Raw genomic sequence first — 24,671 nt, forward strand, 5'->3', positions numbered from 1 at the left:
AAGCCCCTCTTTACTCAACGGCCCCAGTCCCATTTGACCCATGTGACCCAGATACAAGACAGATTACAGGGGAAAACACGCTGTGCTTTGCAGTTGCGTGAAGCCCAGTAATTGTGATTTACTGGAAGAGTTCCTCACAACCTCATGATGACGAACTGGAAGGAGAATGTTCTCACAAGCATTTTCCTACAAGTAAACCACAGCTACACATAGTAGTAGGGCTGGGACAAAATATTGATATTGCGATATAGAAATATTTCACATTATTATCAATCAAAATGCAGTATCGATCATCAGCTATTGATAGTGTTCATCACAGGACATTCTTTTAGACCCACCGGCTATTGCTGCAAAATCTGCGCTATAGAGACTATAAATCATTTTACATAGACTTATTATACTTATATAAGTAAGTCTTATATAGACTTACTTATATAGCCATACACTTTAAACATATGTATACTTGTTAAAATAACCCTTGTAAACACATTGTAAATGTACACCGTACATATGTGCCTTTAGCTCATTCACTGTCAACAGTTTTTAAAGCAGAGTACCCCATATTGCCATATTTATTTTGGAGCATTTTAATTGATCTTTAAGACCCACAGAATATTGTTCCCTGACTATATAAGAACAGAGCTTACCAAAAGAAAGAGTAGACTCTTCTTTAACCACTTTAAAAAAATGTTTGCTTCTTGCTTAGTTATCAGGCGTAGAACATGGGTCAGTCTCACCAAAAACACACATTTCTGAGTCTGACCAAAAAGCAGAGAAAACAGAACAAGAAACATCAATCAGAACAATGACTTTAATGCAATTTTGTATTTTTTTTTTGCTTTTATGACATCTCAAACTATAACACAACAAAAGCAAGACTCAGAAACGGTATTTGATAGCAAAAGAACTTATTTACAGACATACAACTAGGAAATATGCTGTGAGAGATGCTGTCTCACCGATGACGCGAGTTGAACGTCATTGGCTTTTTTACAAGGCGTTCCTCGTCCACCTCATGAACTGCGTCATCTTTTCACATGGTTGCGACACACACTTTCTACTACCTACCACGACACATATTCTCTTTATACCATACATATACATACTTTTTTGGAATGTGAGGTGCCAAAACATGTTCGATATCCGTGTTGGCATTTATCTTCTTCATAATCGATGCGACGAGCTGAGATTTACCCCCTAATCTTTATCACCAATTTAAAAGCTGTGCTGATCTCAAATCCAAAGCGATACAACACTGGCATCTACTGGCACCTGTTCATCATTACAGTTATGTAAAGCTTGAATTGCGCAGACAAGTTGGGCGAGACACTCTTCCACACTTAACAGCTGAAAAACATTCTTGATGAATATATGTGTCGGTGGCAGTAAACAGTTGAATTCCAATCGACGAATCTAAACTTCCACAGCAGTGAATTAGTTAAAGCTCCCATATTTTGGCTATTTTGACCTCCACAGAGATACTCTCTAACTTGGACTGAGTATAAAAGGGTCAATTTCATTTAAAAAAAAAAAACACGTTGGTTTTGACATACGAGTGTCCAAAAAAGCCCCTCTGACAGCTACTTCTGTTTGACGCAGTTTTGTATCTGCTTTCTCCATATTTGGCTAAGAATGCCCACTTTCTTCTGATTTGCTGTCTTCGTGTGGAAGACCCACCCGTGAGAGCACGTATTTGTTATGTTGACAGCGCAGGCTCGGGAACGGGGAGGTAGGCAGAGATTTTCGCTTGTTACGTAGAGAAGCTCGAGAAATTTGAATGCAGAATAACGTTCGGAACTCAGAATGCGTGCACAATTTTAATTTATATTTCACATTTACTGAGGCCCCAAAGAGCCAATCTTACATCCCAAATACTAGAAAAAGTTGGTTTGGTAAAATATGGCACCTTTAACGGGTATGGCCTGGTGGGGTGGTGTGTGGGGCCGAAATTAACTTTTTGACTCACCGGCCAAGATGAAAAAATCCACCGGCCAAGCATATTTTTTTTACCGGCCAAAATATTTAATCATTTTACCAAGGGATATATATTAAATAAATGTCATTGCGATAATGGCATGTGCAATATGTGTATATGTGTGCAGCCCTAATTTTACCCATACAGTACTTCTATAATACAAAGTTTTGTTGAATTTAATCGGAGAGAAGTCACAGCAACATTAAACAACAGCAATAGAAAAATAAATCGCTTTTTAAACATCCATAAAGTCTGGCCTCCCTTTTCCTGACACAGTCCTCGTGTCACACCATTAACACCATCTGTAGGATCACACCCCCTGTCACATGTGCTTCTGTTTAATTTTTCATCATTGAACACTTTTAAAGGACTTTCAAGCAGCTTGGAGGTTGAAACATCAGACTGTCGATGTTTCATTTAATTTGGTTTTAAAGAGTAAGGCTTACGCTTAGTAAAACGTCTGTGCTGATTGTTGTATTATGAGATTTTCTGAATGTACTGTTGTACTGTTAAACCTGTTTAAGGTGTTTGTTGTAAGGGCTGGGTGATCTGGCAAAAAAAAAATAAAAAAATAAAATAAAGAGGACTTTTTTTCATATCATCTGATCTTGATTATTATTATGATTTTTTTTAATGTTGTTTTTAAACTTTTTAAAAACAAAGTGCAAAACTACTAAATGAAATTTACATGAGCACAGAAGGGAAACAAATACTTCCAAAAAAAAAACTATTCAAATGGGCTGCTATATTGAGCCATGGCGTGTCACATGTCTCAACCGGAGGGATGGTGGCACAGATACATCGACACTTTACAGCCCTAAAAATTAGCAGAAAGAAACACGTGGGTTCATTTAACACACTGTAAAAGAGTCATTTCAGCTGAGTACTCAAATAGGGAAGGTGAGCAAAAGTCTGATAACGGAGCGGGAGCTTCACTATAAAGAACAGCTATCCTAAAAAGATTCCCAACACGTGAAAACTTGAGAACTAAACATTTTTTTTCAGAAAATAATTGAACTACTTCCACAAAACAATACAACTCAGTTAAAAAATATACAAATTCATCTCAAATGCAATCTCTGTGACCTTTTTTGGGTGGCTTGCATTGGGCCCTGTTGGTTGGTGTGTGTGTGTGTGTGTGTAGCGGCGGGGAGTCCGGTACCCTTGCACCTCCCTTTGGGATACGGTCGGGGCACTTCGGTTGGGCTGGGTGCCCGCCCTGGGTCCTGGGGAGTGGGCGGCGTCCCCCTGGCTGGGTCCCCCGTGGGATGGCTTGGTGCCCCGTTGTGAGCTTATCTACGTCTTTCTCAATGTGCCGACTCAGAAACTCCGTACACCACATGACTAACATGCATGTTCATTCACTAATAAGTTCCATAGAAATGCTAGGCTTTAATTACTTTTGCTGGGACCACTAATAATAACACAGGTTATATTAACATATCAACTCAGAGATTCTTAGAGGTGTTGCCACTATAAAAGCATCCCACCGCACCACTCATCAGTAGCAGTGCCTTGCTCATTTCCCACGTCCTGCCCTGCCCTTTTCTGCCCTCTTGTTCTATTTGTTAGTTGTTGCATTTCCTCACCGGGTGTCCCCAAATAAGAACACGGTTTTACTTTTGTAATGTTACTTGTGCTCAAATATCGAGACAGTTTCACTATTGTTCTGCTGTGGTTCGCACGCCTATTCCCCTTGACCGTTCTGTCCCTCTATCTGACCTAAAACCCTTTTCTGTCCAGCTGCATTTTCAATAAACATCAGAATAATTTTTTTTTTTTAAAAAAGCTGAGGAAGTATTCCAAACTCCCCCGTTGCACAGAAAAACTGTTCCAGCACAAAAGGCATACACCTCCACCATTCTGCATGGCGCAGCTGAACAAGGCCAGTAAACAAACAAACAAAAGTTACTTTTAAACTTAAGTAATCAGTAAAGTAACAAAGTTACTTTGTCAAGGTAATGATGGCAACATTAGAGTTGGAGAAATAAAATCACAAGCAACAAATTTCTGTAATACAGTCGTCTATGGCTGTATCGCAGTTCACTTTTTCGGGTTCAGTGCGTCACGAATTGTTTTAATTGTACTTACAACATATCACCTATTATTCACGATTATTATACATTTTTACACACGGAATGTTACTGCTGCGTCATGTAGGAATACATGCGAACCAGGAGGAAAGCATGTTAAAAGAAAGAGAAGCTCCAAAACATTTGTACTAAAAGAAGCTATATTGCAATTGTTTCAGTTTAGATAGTTTTTTGTTTCATGTTTTGCTGCGTCCCATGTTGCTCATGTCTTGTGTGCTCATTTAGTTATTGTGTCCACCTGTTCTTGTCAACCCTCTACCTTGTGTCAACCAATCAGCTCCCTCCAGCTACTTGTGTCTTGTGTCCAGCTGTTCCTCGTTGTCTCGACAATTTGTTTGTATTTAGTTCCCTGGTTTCTTTCAACCCTGGTCAGATCATTGATCACTGTACTCAGTCACTGAAAGTCATGTGTCTCTCGTCATGTTTGGTTTTCTGCCAGGGTACGTTTATGCATGGTGTTTCTTTGTTACTTTGAACCTTGTTCTTGAGACTGTTAATTTTGTGTTTAGCTATCCCTGGGCCTCGTTTGCCTTTTTTGAGATTCGTCCTACTCTGTTGCTTTGGGGTCCAACGTGTCGCAAACCCTGACAGCAATGTGCCAATTGGAAAGTACAACTAACTTAAACCTGCAGAATGTAACTTTTTTTTTTAATCAAAAAATGTTATTTACACCCAAGCCACAATATATTATATATAGGAACACCATTCACCTACTACTCTTTATGGCGTCGATTAACGGGCTGTTGAATTTCAATAGTGGAACTTTAATAACTTCTAATAGTAGAACTTTGTGGTGGACATGGGAGGTAAACCAGAGCGGATCTCCTCAAGCTTGCTTGTGTACGTTGATGTGTCGCCGCAGCTGGCCCTGCCCCCACGTCGGGGGTGCCTGCCCACTGCAGCCTCTGGCCCGAGTTCTGGACGCGACCATTGCCTTTGACCCCATCCTGCTAAGTGGATCTGCCCCCCAGCACGTTGACTGTGTTTCTTTTGACACTGTTCGTGATTGTCTCCACACAGGCAAGGCAGGATTTGAACCTGGTTCCTCAGAACTGTGAGACAGATGTGCTAACCAGTCGGTCACCATGCCGCCACATTATCTTATTTTACAATTTAAAAAAAAAATTGTTTTTAATCATTATAGCTTTGCTTAAGGACCATACAACCCATTCAGAAATACTTTCATTGTAAAATTTTTACACTTAAATTTATATTGCGATACAGTACATACACCCTCATTTATCACGAGGGTTAGGTTCCAGACCACGGCCACAATAGGTGCAATCCGTGAAGTAACGACCATATATATTGTTTTATTTATGCATATTTTCATGCTGTACGAACCGCTCCTCTCCCCCACACTCCTATTAACTTCTACAATACTCTTATATACACTTTCTATACTCTAAAACACCTTTTAAACTCTTCATCATACTGTAATGGACAGTAGTACTGTACACTGTGTTCATTTTATTCCTTGTAAAATGTTTTAATTTTTATTTACTTTTATTTTTTTACAGTTTCAGATGTACCAAATTTTACCAAACCAACTTTTTTCAAGCATTTGGGATGTAATATTGTCTCTATGGTGCCTCAGTAAACATGTGAAATATGAATTAAAATTGTCAACACATTCCTGAGTTCCAGACGTTTTTCTGCCCAGAGGCCTGAAATCAGGTCATTCAAATTTCTCAAGCTTGTATACCTCTCTAGCGAGGATCTCCGCCTACCTCTCCGCCCCCGAGCCAGCGCTGTCAACATAACAAACATGCTCTCACAAGTGGGTCTTCTACACGGAGGCAACCAATCAGAAGAAAGGGGACGGTTTTAGCCACATATGGACAAAGCGGATACAAAACTGGGTCATACAGAAGTAGAGGGGCCTTTTCTGGACACTCGTATGACAAAACCAACGAAATGACACTTTTATACTAAGTCCATGTTAGAGAGTCACTCTATGGAGGTCTAAATTGCCAAAATATGGGACCTTTAATGTTTTAGGTTGGGAAGCGTTTATTTTACCACAAAAAAATTACAGCTTACACTCAAAACTATGAGTGTGTTATATGACTATGAAAAAAAAAAAAAAAAGCAATGCACTGAATCCGCATTAGGTAAACCACAATATAGTGTTGGAACACTGTATATATCGCCACTGTGAATCAGAATCAGAATCAGAATCATCTTTATTTGCCAAGTATGTCCAAAACACACAAGGAATTTGTCTCCGGTAGTTGGAGCCGCTCTAGTACAACAGACAGTCAATTTACAGAACACTTTGGCGACGTAAAGACATTGACAAAAAACAATTGTGCAAAAAGATGCAGAGTCCTCTAGCACTTAGAGCAGTTCGAATGACTAATATTGCAGTAGACCGGTGCAATGACCATTGTGCAAAGGGCGCTGAGACTTCAAGGAGTGTATGCAGTTTAAAGTGACGAGTAGTGCGATCATCTGGGACACTGATGGTTGTGCAAATGTTACAGATACTCCTCAATCGGTGTGCAAGGGACTCAATTTATACTGTGATATGAATTTTAGGCCATATCGCCCAGCCCTACTATCTTGCTTTTTACCCCAAATATTTTGAGTTTAATCTACTTAAATTGATCAAGCCATTTTACTATACTGAACACAATTTTTACACGTCAGGTTAACAATCATCGATCACTGGCAAGAATATGAAAACAAATTATGCAAATGAGTTTTGTGGTTGAGGCTGCTGCAGCGACCCACTCCAAGTAAAATGATCCAGGCTAAATCTATGCGGGAAACTGCATTATAATTTCAATGAAGCTTCATGTTTTCGTTGACTTGGAAATCTACTCGAGTGACATGCTTAATATATCACTAAACCTGATATTTCTTGTAATGTGTTATTCTGAAAATAAAACTGTTACTGCATTATTGTATGTTACAATAGCGACATAGTGCCAATAAATAATTTTGACTAAGTTAAACATCAAAACTGAAATAAAAAAAATTAAGCTGCCAATATTTTTTCACTGTAAACTATTCAAATGGGCTTTATCCATCAATCTATGTGTATCTACTGTATGTGTAATCATTGAAACTTATTGTATTATGTCATGAATATACAGGGCCAGTCCTGGTTCTGACAGGGCCAACACAACACAATGGTGGCACTGTCCAAAAGGCTTATTGTCAGACCCTATCCCTGTTAAGCACTGCATTTCAACAATGTAAATTATTCAAGATTATTTCAAGTCATAATATTCGCATACAATGCAGCAATGTTTTTGAGCTGACAGGTGAAAAGCATTGTTATTCCAAAGTGCTGCTTTAACTGAAACATTTTATTCCTAGCCTCATTAGTTTTGTCCCTATAAGGTCCTTATTTATTTGCCTTTCACAACGACTGCCCAATCTCCCCATGTAAAGGCTTTATTTTGGTTTCCTCTGTGTCATGGACATCCATCTTCCTTGTCATGGGGAAATGAACATGGAAATTGGTGGTTTGCATTTTGGAATTAAAGAGAAGGGTTTTAAATGATGCCATCACCTCTCATTCATCCTTTTCTGTCTTTGTCTTTCCTTTCTTCTTTGGCCATCCAGCCTCTTCTTTTAGACCCCACTGGGCGTTTTGGACCTGTCGCCAGTCTAATGAATGAGTTAGTGATTTATAGCTTAGAGGAGAGGATGGAGGGAAGTTGATCGGGGGAATTAAAGGACAAGGGGTGTGGGTCATTCTGTTGAAGGTCAGCGATGTAAATCTTTTTCTGTCATCCTTTGCGCTTGTTTGCTTGTTTGTGTTAATCAACTAGGCACACTAAGGGTAGACTATATGAAATAGAAAATCAATGTTTAAAAAAAATAAAACATTAATCCCAGATACCATTATGTGATTCCTTTAATATTGCTGTTGAAAATCTTTTCTGATTAAAATTTGCAATTAATTAAGAACATAATAATGGAAGAGTGGCCAATGGAGACCCAAATCATTAATCCACTGAGGAATGGGTTCAGAATCATACTCAAATTGAAGTGGGGAAAAAAACTCATAGGCTAATAAAACTGTTAATTTCCTCAAGACAACTCCCAATCTGGCTAAGTATGTACCTTCCTATATGTACTCCCTACAACTCCTGGGCATTCCCCTGATAAGGTATCTCCTAGATCATGGTCATGATGTCCTACAGAAGCTTGACTGGCTTCAGGTTAGTCATCTCGTCAATAGTAATAATGTTGTCACGATACGTAATCGTATCTAATTGGACTGGACCCAAAAGCAGACTGAGGTGGAGGGAGTAGATGAGTGGTTTATTTTGAAGTGGCTCAGAGTTCGTGTATCCAAGGCGTGCTAGTGGTGCATCAGAACAAGGAATGTGCAGGAAGCGGGACCAATGAAGCGTGGAATGAGCTTACAGGATTCAGTTTGGAGAGGGAGGTCATGGGAAGAGAGCCAAACCATCTGACCCACCTTATATTCTGGCATCGGAGAGCGATGAAGATCCGCCAGCCGCTTGTTTTCCTCGGCTGAACGAGTATGAGCAGCCCTGACGTCCTTCCACAAAGATTGGACACGTCGAAGGTGCTCCCTCACCGCCGTGGGAACCGCCACCGTATGCTCCTGTTCCTTAAACAAAGGAGGCTGTAAACCGTAACATGCCATAAAGGGAGACATACCTGTGGCAGAGCTGGTGAGGGACTTGTGGGCATATTCCACCCATGGATGAAACGTGCTCCAGGAGGCAGGATTGCGTGCAGCAATGCAGCGAAGAGTGGACTTCAGGTTTTGATTCACCCGCTCCATCTCGCCATTGGATTGGGGCTGGTAACTGGAAGACAAACTGGCTGCTGCACCCGCCGCCTTGCAGAACACCTTCCAGACCTGGGAGAAGAACTGAGGACCTGAAGACATGAAGGACTAGGAGGTTAGAAGTTTCAAAAGCAAAGGGCAACTTGGGAAGGGGTACATAATGGACACACTTGGAGAAACGATCTATGATGGTAAGGATGATGGTGTTACCTTCAGAGGGGGATAGACCGGTAATGAAGTTCAAGGAAATGTGGGACCCATGGCGGCTCGGTATGGGTAAGGGGCGCAGAAGACCAGCTGAGGGTTGGTGTGAAGCAGGCTAAGACGAACTCTCGGGTGTCTTTAGCCAGACTTGGCCACCAGAAGTGTTGAATGAATTGAATAGTTCGGGCGGACAGAATTGGGGACGAAGAGATGATCAGGTGGTCCAGGCTTGGGATCGGGTTGGGTTCTCTGAGCCTTCTTAACAACTTGTTCGATCTTCCACGTGGCAGCCCCAAAAAAGCAGGAGGAGGGAAGGATGGGCTCCGGTTTCCCCGAGCTGGAGGGGGCTGAATGAATGTGAGAGAGGGTGTCCGGTTTCCACCCGCAGAAGCCGGGTGGTCCACCAGGGGGTGTCCTTTGAGGGGGGGATACTGTCATGGCCCTGTGTTTCAAGTGGTTTTTCTTTTTGTTGCAGTGTCTGGGTGAGCGAAGGTGGGCTTTGACATCGGTGACGCACCTGTCATGCATTGTAATCATCAGCCTTTTTAGGGGTCACCGTGACAGTGTGTGGGCGTCGGAATATTCACTCGTTTTTGCCCCGTGCTTGCCGCCGTTCTGACCGCTGTCCAAATTTAGGCTCAATACGATTATACCACACGGACCATTTGTCGTGTCTCCCTGCATTATCTGTTTTTGATTCTCTCTGGATGTGAGTTCCTTTAGTTGCGTATGTCTCGCCATCACATGCTCTGCCATTTAATTAAAATTGTTCGGACCTCTGACCTGGAGTCTATTTTTTGGGATCTGCCCTTACGGCATTGCAGATTGTGACACAAACAACCATTCGCACTCACATTCACACTTACAGGCAATTTAAAGTCGTCAATTAACCTTTTGGGATGTGGGAGGAAACCAGAGTGCCCGGAGAAAACCCACGCAGGCACAGGGAGAACATGCAAACTCCACACAGGCGGGGCCGGGGATTGAACCCCGGTCCTCAGAACTATGAGGCAGACGCTCTAACCAGTCGCCCACCGTGCCGCCCTGTGCCAAGCCATTATTGTAAATTATTAGGGTTGGAACCTAATATCATTTTACTCAATACAAACAAAAAAATCCTTTACTTGGTTGAAGCCCATAAAGATTTAGTCGTTAAAGATACAGGCCATATTAGAATGTGTTTACATGGCTTTCATATTAAGTTATGTTATAGCTATTAATTTAAGTGTCTCATTAGCATTTTATAAAGTCCAAGCACTGAGTCACATCCCTTTTTCTTAAATCATTGAGGATGGTGTTTTTCCTCCCCAGACGTGTGTGTTCATTATCGTATTCATTCATCCCAAAGCAATTAAACGCCAAAAAAGATGAAGAATAAACAATCTTTAATAGAACTTAAAAACTCTCAACTGTAATTAGTGTATACATGTATGTGAAAAAAGAAATGGGTTATACTTTGAATAACACTTTTGGCTGTCAGACTCAATTTATAAACGTAGTCATCAGGATATAGACTGATAAATTAACAAAATCTTCATTACAAATTGAACAGTAAGCCGATTTGTATAATGCACAATTTCACTGCTCCACTGTATAGGAGGATTTTATTGTAGTTTTTTGTTGAGCGCAGAGCTCATTGTTTGGGCTTACAAAAGGGAAGCAAAAAACATGAAAACAGCCAGGTCATTCAAATAAATTGAGTTGCTGCAAAACAAATTTAAGATACAGTCTCGGAGGCATTGTTGCTAGGCTTCATCCTGTGAAAAAACATTTAACAAGTCAATACAACAAATTTGGTCTTGTGAAAGGTTGGAACATACTGAATTAGACCTCTCAAAAGATAAAATCATCAGGTTGACTCAACTATTTCTCCCAGCAATTCAATACCGCTGTTTGAGGTGAAATTGTGAATACTGATCTATATATGGAGGCATGGTGATCGATTCATCGACAATGTCATTAGTATTTTTTCAGCACATAAACTTTTGTGCGCCACAGACAGGTTTCACGTAAAGACATATGTTGACAGAGCAGCATAGAAACAATAGTAATAAAACAGGTTTTTGGTTAATTTTCACTGATCACACCCAAGCCTGTTTACCTCCAGACCTGTTCCATCACGAAATCACTTAAACAGAATTTTTCCTAACAAAATTAAGTCAGAAAAAAAGATCTAAAAATGCTGCGACAAAATGACACGATCAAAAGAAATTCCAGAACAGTCGAGAAATTAAGTAATTGACATCTATCAATCTGGAAAGGGTTACAAAAGCCATTTCTACAGCTTTAGGATTCCAGCGAACCATAGGGACTGCCATTATCCTCACACGGAGAAAACATGGAACAGTGGTGAACCTTCTAGGATTGGCCAGTCTACAAAAATAACCCCAAGAGAACAGCAATGACTCATCCAGGAGGCCACAAAGGAACTCAAGAAAACTTTTAAAGAACTGCAGGCCTCCCTTGCTTCAGTTCAGGTCAGTTTTCACCACACAAGAAGGAAGAGACTGGATAAAAATGGCAGAGTTCCAAAGCTAAAACAAATGGTGACCAAAAAGAACATTAAGTCTTGACTTAATTTTGCAAAAAAAAAACACGGAATGATTCCCAAGACGTTTGCGAGAATATTATATGGACTGACTCGATGAAACTTGAACTTTTTGGAAGGTGTGTGTCTCGTGACAGCCGCGTAAATGTAGCACAGCATTTTTGGTAAAACATTTCCACGCACTTGTACAATTTAGCAAAGTTCGTCCGTATGCCATACTGCGACAAGTGTAACGACAGTGTTGTAAAGCAACACGATGGTCGTGCTGTTGGTTGGTGAGTGTAGTACGACAGACTTGTTGCCCACACATTATTTGGTGTAACATTTTGGCGACAAAGATGGATCTTCACTATGTGCCACTTTCCTTGTTTCTCACCGCCATTCCTGTGGTCCTGCTCTTCTGCCATTGTAAGGCTGGCTTGGCTAGGGATAGCCAAAATTAGCGAAGCTAACAGATATTCTCATCGATAACCATCTTACTTTCATATGTTCAGCCCTGCGCAAACGTATGAAGAAGACTATATGCCTTGTTGGCTGGACATTGTGCTGCTCCGGACGGCAGCAGACATCTGATTAGAAAGTCCACTTTAAATTGACCGCCTGGAGGACGAGATGCCAAAAACACATGATTAGAGGTTAGTCAACTTCAAGCTTTAAATGTCGATGCGAAGTAGTAAAATCGACTAATCGATTCAACCCTTACTATACAGTATCATGAGCAAATCGAGTCCTGGTGGGATACATTGTAGTCATTTATAGCTAAATATTTCCATTTTCATATAGTGTTGGAAGTTGCACTTGCTAGCATGCTTTACAATATATTAGCAAAAATATAAATATCTAATTAGCACTTGTTTCACTGTAAACTGTGGTATCAGATCAGATTTTTACAGTCTGCGTATTTTTACAGTTGGTCTGATTTGAACCATAATAAAAGCTGTGCTGCAGCATCTTTTCATGATCTGAAAGCAGAAGCACACAGTAGGCACCACAAAGGCTTGTGTAGCTTGGTGGGTTTGCGTAGGCCAAGGCTGACCAGATTCTGTAGAGCACAAGAGGCTAATGTATTCTTTGTCTTAGGTTGGACAGCAGTAGGGAGGTGGTTGTTTGGGGCTTTCAGAAGAGAAGGCTTGGTCATTTCATGCTCCTCGGCGCATGCAGCACCCTGGCGCAATGCCACTGTGTGGGAAGCAAAGAGCGAGGCATTGAAAGAAAAAGAGCAGAAAAAAACGTTAGCAATAAGGCACTTTTTAATTTGGATTTGTTAAGGTCTTTCTGGGCTGTTTGGCAGGGGAATTGACGGCTCATAAAAGAATATACCGTAAGCTCAGGGTATTAGGTTTGGTTCAGGAATTTTTGGAAGTTTGTGCTAACACACAAGTGGCAACAGTTGTCAGCCTTTATTTCATGGATTATTTTCTGTGACATACTGTGACCGGACTCAACAGGTCTGATGTTGCTGATTGATCAAATGCAATGCAAAACAGTCCAAGTTAGAAACCATATAATTTTTCCAGGTATAGGTATCCACACACACACACTAGCTATACTGTACTAAACTAATAACAGAACATCTGTAACAATTATGGACTGGAGGGGACAGAATCAAGATGGAACAACCAGGCCAAGATCCTGTGGAACTTCCAGATTCAGACTGACAAACTAGTGGTGGCCAACCAGCCTGACATAGTGGTGGTGGATAAACATCAGAAGACAGCAGTCGTGATAGTGTGCAGGACTCACACTACTACAAGAACTACAGTTGTAGCGCAATGGTGAGTTATATATTGAATTATGTGTTTTTATTTGCCTCTATGTCGGACGTCAAATACGCTAAAGTGACTTGGCTTGTCTGTGGCGCACAGAAGGCTGGGCACAGCTGATCTATAGAACGGCAGGCATACCCTCCCTTTTTTTTTAATGGACCTCCAAACATACATTCCGTCATAGGCACAGTATTCTGATTAAATTACTTTTATTGATTTCTTTTCACTGCGATTGCCTAGCGACCAGTTCAGGGTGTACCCCGCCTCTCGCCCGAAGATAGGCTCCAGCACGCCCGTGACCCTAGTGAGGATAAGCGGGACAGAAGATGAATAAATGAATGGATTTTTTTTCATACAGTGTATAAAACATGATCTCCTTCAAAGGGTAGTGTTAGACAGAGAGGGGCACATGTCCCACTGTCGATGACTTATCTGCTGCTTATGGTATTTTCATATTTAACTTGTGCCACATACTTCAAATGGTTTTCTATGAAATTCACAAGTCTCTGGTAAATGCTTGATGATTTACACCCAGCCTCAGACTTGAGTCATGCCTCTTTAGTGGTTGTGCGCAAATTCTCAGGTTACGCAAGATGGCTGTCTTAAGTCTGGACATGGGACTGCGCAAAGTGAAAAGTGCGTAAGCCAGGTGCGTACAAAAAAGACCAAATGGGAGAATATGGCTTTATGTGAACAACGGTCTCTTTTGCATGTTTTGGTACAAGCGACAGATAAGTGAATTATTTGACAGAAAACTAATATTATCAAACATTTAATGAACGGTAGTATGAGCCACGTTGCCCTAAGTCCGACCCAGGAGCCAGGCCCAGAAGGGCAGCTTCATTCGACTTCCTTCAAGACATTTGATACAATTCCAAAGATGCCAGTCTGAACCAGAGAGTATGACATAAGTGTACTAAAAAGTGATTTCACCTCTGACCAATGCCACCTTCTGTCAGCTATCATTAAAAAACAATAAGATGCCTGCTCCAATCTAATAATAATAATAATTTGGTTAGGTGAGGAATAGAAACCAGTAAAGAGCTGAGAAGTGATCACTGTGTATGCAGAAGGCTAGGGCTTTACAAGGTACAATGAGTAGAGCAAAACATCAAATTAAACAATGGCTGATTAAATGCACTTCTGCCTTTTTAGAGTTGCAATTTTGAGCTCAACTCACTGTATTGAAATGCACGTCTGGAACATCCCTACACAAAGAAAAGCCGTAAGCACATAACATCAGCAAATGCATTTTATTGTACATTTACAAAACAAAAAGAGTACAAAAAGTCAGTCAACAGACATTTCATTTTGGAAATTATATATATATATATATATATATATATATATATATATATATATAAATGTAATCCTACAACTGCAGCATAGCGTCACTCAGACAAGGTGAGGATCTAGGGAGAGGTGGGCTTACAATCAAAACTCAACAGTCTGCCTGTCTGCTGACACACTCGACCATTCTGCTGCAAAGAAACCAAGGGATACCAAGACAAGTAGACATTCTATTGGACTGAATGGGGGCAGGTATCCCAATCAGACCAGAGCATTCGTCCAGGAGAAGGAACCTGCACATTTGGGCTTTTCCTTTGTGCTTAATATTTTCTGTTGTTTGGCCATCACAACAAGAGTGCAACAGTAGTTAATGCTTTTCCCAAAAAGTATACTGTACATTTTGACCAAAAAGGTTGGCACATTCAGAGATGTTTTTTTTTTCTTTTGTAATGGACCCTTTTTAAAATCATGTTTTTTTTATTTTCAGTACTCATAAATACAATATATGTCTTTTTCCCTGTATCCAAAGCCAACAACAGAACAGGTATAGACACAGGTATTTACAAATCAAGGGACATGGGGTGAGCTGGATAGGTCATAAATAATCATAGTGAAACAAAACACACAAAAAACGATGGAGAGTCTGTTTTTGTTCTTTCACAACAATGATGAGTCTCATTAGATCATTGTGTCCACATTTGAAAGATGGTGAACAATGGAGGCATCATAGGTTAACGTATCTTCACAGATGGACTTATTTAGTTTCCTGCAAAATAAAAAAACAAAATAAATAAAAATAAGAATTTATAAAAAAAATTTAAATTTATATTTTAGTATAAATAATAATAAAACATGTTATGATTTTCAATACATCACATTTTTGACATACTGTATTTCTGAACATTTACGTATACAATCACTCCACTATGAATCTCTGCTTTATTGCAATTTTTCTGACTTACTTCAACTTGTTCTGTTAATTTGTATTCAGCTAGGTGGTGGTTATCATTCATAAATGATGAAAGGAACATCACATTTATTTAATGTCCATATTGCGCACCTATGCATGTGCTTCTGCATGAGTAAGCATACCGTGGGCTTTGGCTGTGGGTTATTTCAATTTGTATTTTCATTATGCAAGGTGGTGGTTACCATTAATAACTGGCTGAAGGAATGATTGCATTGATTATACAACACATGCAGGTTGAGGACCCATTGTGCATATCAGTAATGAAGACTCTATGTGTAAAAGTTAGTCATGGCGTCCCACAGGAATCTATGCTTGGACCTGTACCTTTCTGTCTTTACATGCCGTTTGGCAATATGAATAGAAAACACTTTGTTAAATTGATTTGTTATGGAGACTTTATGTCCAACATTAATTATTAATTAAATATGATGAAACCAATCAGTTATCCTAACTTCAGGCAAGCCTTAAAGAAATCAAGAATTGCATGAATCACAATTTCTTACAACTGAAAGGCCTTGGTGAGAAATGGACTGTTAATTTGGAAGCTCCAATGACATACTGTAGCTGCTCTAGACCGTTTTGTGGTTGCCTCCAACAGCACAGTGAGGCATCTTGGCATCACTCTTAATTGAGATTTATCATGTCTAACTCATATAAGTAAGTACAACAAATTGTCTTAGTTAGCTCATGCTGAACAACAAGTGCATTATTTGGTGATGTCTAATTGTTGTAACTTTCTCTTAGAAGGTGATTGTAGAGCCAGGCTCCCAAAGTACACATTTACTGTTAATTTATAATTAAGAGGCAGAATCTTCAGTTATCAGGCTTATTTCCCCATAAATCTTAATTTTTCATCTTATCAAGACCTTTTGAACAATTGTATGGTTTCATCTTTCTATCCCTTTTGTAGTCTAACATGAATGTGCCCAAAACAAGGTCCATTAAGTTTGCGGTTGGAAAATCCAGAACAAAACCTGACATCTAGCTCATCAAACACCTTTGGAATGATCCAGAACTGAGACGGTGATCCACCAGCAGGCCCTCTCTCAGGTCTAACTTCAGTGACCTCTGATCTCACACATGACTCAGGCAAAGCATCTCAGACACCCCAACAACTACCGGTATATTTTCTCACATTTTTACTTTGTTGATGCAGTGATCACATGGCCAGTCCCTATATTTTGTGGATATGATCAATCATAGGAGAATGTCTCAGATGTATACATCAAATGCTGCAGATGTCCCCAGTCAAATTAATTAGCCCAGACAGCAACACCTCCCTGTCTCTGAGTCAAAGGGCAAAAGATAGAGGTACATAACACAACAGGAAGAAGGTGGTAACCTAATCCAGACTTCCTGTGAAAACAGCCCAAAATTTATTGCGATGAAGTTTGTGCTTTCATGTTCCTAGCAAGGCATAAAGAGGCGGCCAGCAAGGGTCTGTTAAAGGGGCGAGGTGTTCCTCATCACTCCACAGGGAATGACCTGACCAACAGCAGACATGTAAGGGAGCCCTGTCTTTATGTATGTATGTGCGTGTGTTTGTCTGTGAATGAGACATTCAGTTGTTAAGTTTTTTTGCTACATTCCCATACCAGATGTGTGTTGGGGTCACCAGGGACTGACCTGTGACAGGCCATCCTTTTTCTTCCTACATACACAGGCGGCTTTATGGCGATACTTGAAATGACAGCACAAAACTTAACAACTTCACCCCTTAAAAGATCATCAAATCTACTACGCTTCCCCTTCCTCATAAAAAGCCATGCCTGGCCTGCATTTCTTTGGTGTTGTTCAAATTCAATTTGGAACTGTTGAACAAAAATGAGAGAAATTAAACAGATGGGTACTATACTTGTTGAACTTTTATTTTAATGATGCAGTGGGAGAAAGTTAATAATTATGTTTATTATGTTGTATCAACACAACACAAATAATGCACGATGACAACAACACATCACAAATAATGCATGATGAAAAATATTACTGCTTAACAAAATTTTAAGTGTTCACTATGTTTCTTCAAGACAACGTACGGATTACATACTTTTTGTTATTCTGATTGCCTGGCTTCACTACCCACTGTTATCTACATGAACTGTATACCAAATGTACACGTGTCATTTTCATATAATTTGATCAATAACGGTAAAGACACTTGTAAAAAATAAAATAAAATTCTAATTTAGCAATTTTTTTGAATGCAGTCTTGGTTTTATATGGGTAAATGTCTGAAACAGCCACCCTTAAAGTCCTATTTTCAAAAAGTTACCGATGAGTTAAAATTTTAAGTATTCATAGTAAAGGCAATCCTTACTGACATTGCAAATGGCGGTGGCTCACTGAAATACTCTTCTTGCATAACGGTAAAGAACAGATGAATAAAAATTGTTTGAGTGGCACAATTTATATGTGTTGCCCTTCAAACTCTGTGGATACAAGTGCATAACTGATCTGCACTACTCATTAAAGCGCTTACAGTCGACAGTCTTTATAACAACTGTAATAATGGTAGCATCTTCAGAAAACATGTTGCAAATCATAAAACTTCATTTTGTATACCTAACTGTAAAGTCATTTTGGCATTAAAGGTGCCATATTTTACCAAACCAACTCTTTCTAGTATTTGGGATTTAATATTGTCTCTATGGTGCCTCAGTAAACGTGAAATATGAATTAAAATCATCCAGGCATTCCTGAGTTCTAGACCTTTTTCTACCAAGAGGCCTCAAATTAGGTCATTCGAATTTCTCGAGCTTATCTACGTCACTAATGAAGGGCTCCGCCTGCCTCTCTGCTCCCGAGCCAGCGCTGTCAACATAAGAAACACGTGAGTTTTCACAAGTGGATCTTCTACACGGAGGCAACAAATCAGAGGAAAGGGGGCAGTCTTATACACATATGGGCAAAGCGGACACAAAACTGGGTCAAACAGAAGTTACTGTCAGAGGGGCCTTTTCTGGACACTTGAATGACAAAACCAAGGTGTTTTTTTAAAAATGAAATTGACACTTTTATACTAAGTCCATGTTAGAGAGTCAATCTTTGGAGGTCTAAATAGTCAAAATATGGGACCTTTAAAAGTTTGAAACTATTCCGTCAGAATACATTTTTTTCTTAGAAACAATTATGACCTTTTGATAGATAACTGCCAATAATTCAAATGTTCACACCAGCACAATTAATTGATTTTCAAAAGGATATTCAGTGGGCCATGTCTTTACCGTTATTGATGAAAGGGTAAAGGAAAGGAAAATGACCCATACATTCTGCAAGATGTGCCACACAGTGCAGTGTCACAAACACTGAATCCCATAGTGCTTTCCATTCAGCGGGCACAGCTTGCGATGCCATAAAAAACATTGGCTTGCGGTGGGGGAGCCTGCAGGGGGTGCATTTGAAAGGAGCAATCCCACAATGAAGAATTATCTCAGGAGTGGACAAACAAAACATTCTTTCTTACTGAGCAGCCACACTTGAAGAGATGGTCAAATTAGATATGATGTATTGAACACGCCTGAGAGCATGATGAAAATGCCTGAGTATGAGAATTAGTAGCAAATGGTCTTGTGCCCAGTAAAATATAACGTCTTAAGAAGCATAGAAACATGAAGCCACAACTTCTCTACTGAGGGCTGGGGCTGGGCCAAATCATGATTAATAAACACGATTATTAATTGATTGCAAAACTTTGTATTTATTTAACTAACAAAACTTACATTTAAATATAACTTAATAGAACAACCAGAAAATAAATAAGTAACAAGTAAAATAATAATAAAATAAATACAGTCATGGCTAAAAACACTGGCATACCTGGGGTGGCTGTCTTGTCTATTATATATATTTGTAAAAAATAAAATAATTTTAAAATAAATTAATAAAATATCATTGTCTCTCTATTCTCGCATTCAACAAATAGAAATAACGTTGGTAATCCTAATTGACCTAAAACAGGAAAACTTTAGGCTGATTTCATGTCAGATAGTCAGGGGGAATAAAAGCATTTGCCTTTTTATCCAAAGTCATGACTGTATCTGCTGTTCCTGCTGTACGAACCTTGGCCTCTTTGGGGTAGTGTGGTGCAATGCATGCATGGAGCTGCATAATTATTACAGTAAGCTAAAAAAAGAGTCGAAGAAGAAAGTCGCAAAAAGCTTTATTAAACTTGTTTTTCACAGATTAGGAAGAATACTTGCCTATGAATATTGTTATATTGTCTGTCTGTATGTGTTAACAACAGCGTTTTTGTGTAAATATTAGTCATTTGAAGGTAAATCCCTCCAGTGAGCTCATCTCAGTTTGGCCGTCAGCAGGGCTGATAGCATAAACTGGCTATTTCTAACACGATGTGTGTCTTGTATTTAAATATTAAATGTGAGTAATTATTTTTGTTGTGCGTTTAGTTTTACATTAAACTCCAACTCGGGTGTCTATAAACAGCTTAAAGCATGGTCAGGGAAAGCAGAACAACATGCGACACAGCTTGCTATAAGCAAGATAAGAGTGTGTTCAGGGTGAGTCTACACGCAGGAACCTGCTGCGGGGTAAGACATTCCCCCCCTCGTGCTCATAATGACTTGGATGCTTTAATAATTAAAGAAACTTGTTTGTATCATACCTCGCTGCCCTTCCTGGCCGCATTGATCCCCCGGGAGTCCGTTGAGGCCCGAGATGAGGAGCTTCCTGTGGTCGAGCAGTTACTGGACATTTGATTCCTGGAAAGGTAGCCGGCTTTACCACCGTACAGCATTACCTCCTCGCCATGTGCAGCTATAGAATACAGCGAAGAATATATATATATTTTATAATGACAATAGTGTGACTAGACTACAGTTATATTAGGCTTATAACGTTGCTGCTTTGTTCAAGCATGCATTCAAACTTTTTCTTTCATAAAGTATCAATATGTTGTAGTGCACAGTTACTTTCTTTTAACATTTACTGTTCAAGTCAAATAATTTGTCTCAATACAGCAGCATAATAATAGAACAAAAACAAAAAAAAAAAGCAAATACCAAAATTTCTCATGTATAATGCTCACCTAGTGTAAAATGCACCCCCAAAGTTGACCTCAAAATTCTGGAAAACCCTTCTACGTACGTATCTCTCCTATGCATAATGCATTTTTACACGGCATGATTTTGCTTCAACCCATATGATCAAAACATTAAATATTATCTGTATTTTGTTAGTTTGTTTTTGTATTTTTTTAGTTCAAAGAATTATTCTGAAGTTAAGCACTTCATTTGAACACATAATACTTCCTTTTTATTTAGTTTCTCTTATTTTGAAATTCACAGCCCTACTTTTATTTTGTAAATGAGAAAACACACAGTTGTGCTCATATGTTTGATTACCCAGGCAGAATTTGTAAGATGGGTAAATTCTTTAAAGAAAACATGTAGGGCTAGGTGAAACACATTTAATTTTATTTTAATGGGATTCAAATTAAAGTGTCAAGCATTTCAGAAAAGCATTATCATTTAACAAAACACAACCATAAATAAATTACTGATGGTTGTTGTTCAGTCATCAGTCGTATTTAAAAAAACTATATTTCACAAATTCTGCCACTGTATGTTATGAGCACAGCTGTACATATATGCAGTCATAGGTACCCCTGTCATATTGGAATGAAAGTGGAGGCTACACCTTTTTCATAACCTCTAGGTGGCGGTGGCATACTAGAATGAAAGTCTACACCTTTCTCATCACCTCTGGGTGACGGTGGCATATTAGAATGAAAGTGTACATCTTTTTCATAACCTCTAGTTGGCGGGACTTATAAAATGCAAATTTATTTTTTACATTTTCCCCTATACTTATGTATATTGCACACTATTTACTTTTTACATTTTTTGGGGGGGAAAAATGCGCATTATACACGAGAATATACGGTATGCCTTATTAATGCTTTACACACAATATACTGTATGCAACTCCCTTGCAGAAACACATGGTAAATACTACCGTACGTTAGGTAATAGCATCAACAGTACCATAGTCTTTCTTTTTTTTAATGACTGTAATAAATTACAGGAAGCATTTATTAGGCTAACGAGCCAAATCTGATGCACAGTGGGTACGGAAAGTATTCGGACTCTTTGTTATATTTCAGCCATTTGCTAAAATCATTTAAGTAATTTTTTCCCTCAATAGTGTACACACAGTGCCCCATTTTGACAGAAAAAAAAAGAATTGTCAAAAATTTTGCAGATTTATTAAAAAAGAAAAACTGAAATATCACACAGCCATAAGTATTCAGACCCTGTGCTCAGTATTTAGTAGAAGGACGCTTTTGAGCGAATGCAGCCATAAGTGCAACAAATTTTCACCCCTGGATTTGGGGATCCTCTGCCATTCCTCCTTGCAGATCCTCTCCAGTTCTGTCAGGTTTGATGGTGAACTTTGGTGGACATCCATTTTCAGGTCTCTCCAGAGATGCTCCATTGGGTTTAAGTCAGGGCTCTGGCTAGGCCATTCAAGAACAGTCACGGAGTTGTTCTGAAGCCACTCCTTCGTTATTTTAGCTGTGTGCTTAGGTTCATTGTTTTGTTGGAAGTTGAACCTTCGGCCCAGTCTGAGGTCTTGAGCACTCTGGAGAAGATTTTCGTCCAGGACATCCCTGCACTTGGACGCATTCCATGCGGGCTTTCATGTGTCTTGCACTGAGGAGAGGCTTCCATCGGGCCACTCTGCAATAAAGCCCCGACTGATGGAGCGCTGCAGTGATGGTTGACTTTCTAGAACTTTCTCCCATCTCTGGAGCTCAGCCACAGTGATCTTTGGGTTCTTCTTTACCTCTCTCACAAAGGCTCTTCTCCCCTGATTGCTCAGTTTGGCCGGCCAGCTATAGGAAGGGTTCTGATCGTCCCAAACGTCTTTCATTTAAGGATTATGGAGGCCACTGTGCTCTTAGGAACATTAAGTGCAGTAGAATTTTTTTTTAACCTTGGCAAGATCTGTGCCTTGCCACAATTCTGTCTCTGAGCTCTTCAGGCAGTTCCTTTGACCTCATGATTCTCATTTTCTCTGACATGCACTGTGAGCTGTAGGGTCTTATATAGACAGATGTGTGCCTTCCCTAATCAAGTCCAATCAATATAATCAAAAACAGCTGAACTTCAATAAAGGTGTAGAACCATCTCAAGGATGATCAGAAGAAATGGACAGCACCCGAGTTAAATATATGAGTGTCACAGCAAAGGGTCTGAATACTACTGGGTTTCCGTACCCACTGTAACTATTGTATGAGAAACACTGAAATACAATGATGCAAGAAAAATACTAAGCCTGAGACATTATCTTACTTTCAATTTGTCTTTGTCTTGAGCCTTTGCGTTGATGGCTGCCACTGCTGTATTCGCTCCTCTCCAGGGAGGATAGCGAGCCATTAGCCACTTTACTGGCCTCCATGCACTTCTGGGAACCCTGAAACTTGTCCTCCTCTGGGGGTGGTTCTGGAGGTGGAGGCAGGTCTGAAGAGAGAAGTATAGACTGAAGTACAGAAGTATAGACTGAAAAATAGGTAAATTATGATGATAATGTTTGTGCCGGTGTTGTGCTGCAATGTTGGCTTTTGTTGTTGATGTTCCTCCCCAAGAACTCTTGAGTCTAATTCAAGTCTTTATCTTCAGAAAACAGGGACACTTAAATAAATTGCCGCTATCTGATTTACACTTATCACCAAATTGTCTTCCCACTTTCAAGGTAGCTGGAACTGCCAAAAGCACCGTAATTGCTTGTGTACAATGCACACATGTATAATACGCACCCCCAGAGTTGACCTCAAAATTCTAGAAAACCCTTCTACCTATGTATAATGCATTTTACAATGCATTGTTTTGCTTCTACCCATATGATCAAACCATTAACAAATGATGGTTGTTGTTCAGTCATCATCCGTATTTAAAAAACAAGATCTCAAATTCTACCAGGGTATATAAACTTATGAGCACAACTGCACACATATGCAGTCACACGTACCCCTGTCATATTGGAATGAAAGTGTAGGCTACCCCTTTTTCATAACCTCTAGGTGGCAGTGGCATATTGGAATGAAAGTGTACACCTTTCTCATAACCTCTAGGTTGTGGTGGCATACTGAAATGAAAGTGTACACCTTTTTCATAACCTCTAGATGGCGTTATACATTTATAAAATGTGAAAGATTTTTTTTCATTTTCCCCTATAGCTATGTATAATCTGCACTATTGACTTTTGACAATTTTTTTGGGGGGAAAATGTGCATTATACACGAGAAGTTACGGTATATGAGATACAAAATGGAACTTTTTGCCAACCATCGTTAGCCTTTACAACAGAGTCAAAGGCAGCAAACAAGCAATAAGCTCAGTAGCTCTCATATACTGTACATATAGAATAAAGTGACACATGCAGTATATCTACTGTATATCCATCTCTCTCTCTATCCATCCATCCATTTTCTTTACCGCTTATCTTCACTAGGGTCGTGGGCTAGAAACAAACAACCATTCGCACTCACATTCACACCTACGGGCAATTTAGAGTCTTCAATTAACCTACCATGCATCTTTTTGGGATGTGTGAGGAAACCGGAGTGCCCGGAAAAAACCCACACAGGCATGGGGATAACACGCAAACTCCACACAGGTGGGGCTGGGATTTGAACCCCAGTCCCCATAACTGTGAGGTAGATGTGCTAGCCAGTCGTCTACCGTTTCTCTCTCTCTCTCTCTCTCTCTCTCTCTCTCTCTCTCTCTCTCTCTCTCTCTCCTCTCTCTCTCTCTCTCTCTCTCTCTCTCTCTCTCTCTCTCTCTCTATATATATATATATATATATATCAAATCATGATTGCTGTCTCCAAAAGACACCTTCCCGGACCAAATGGTTTAGGGGAGACTATTCACCCGTGCGAGTGAGGCTCCACCCACCGGCGTTGAGAGGAACTACAAGCGCCAGAACTTGTGGACGTGACTTTGTTTAACAGAAGATAAAATGTCCGTTTTAATATCTTGCAAACTCTGTAGAAATATTCCAAATGCACGCCTTGGTGTCTGT

General features: G+C 39.7%; 1 protein-coding gene across 6 annotated transcripts in view; it reads right to left on the minus strand.

Moving 5' to 3' along the window:
• Positions 1–14,741: 14,741 nt before the first annotated feature.
• robo3 (roundabout, axon guidance receptor, homolog 3 (Drosophila)) overlaps positions 14,742–24,671 on the minus strand; it is a 231,698-nt gene continuing 221,768 nt past the window's right edge. For 5 of the 6 annotated variants that reach the window (XM_061702473.1, XM_061702472.1, XM_061702474.1 and 2 more), the window contains 3 exons: positions 22,940–23,107; positions 20,248–20,399; positions 14,742–15,422 (listed from right to left, as the gene is read on the minus strand). In XM_061702473.1, coding sequence (XP_061558457.1) covers positions 15,411–15,422; positions 20,248–20,399; positions 22,940–23,107 — 332 coding nt within the window. In that variant the 3' untranslated portion in view covers positions 14,742–15,410. The remainder of the gene's footprint in view (positions 15,423–20,247; positions 20,400–22,939; positions 23,108–24,671) is intronic. The other variant, XM_061702475.1, reaches the window with a different exon arrangement.

Source organism: Phycodurus eques, chromosome 17 (genome assembly GCF_024500275.1).
Source record: "Phycodurus eques isolate BA_2022a chromosome 17, UOR_Pequ_1.1, whole genome shotgun sequence".
NCBI lineage: Eukaryota > Metazoa > Chordata > Actinopteri > Syngnathiformes > Syngnathidae > Phycodurus > Phycodurus eques.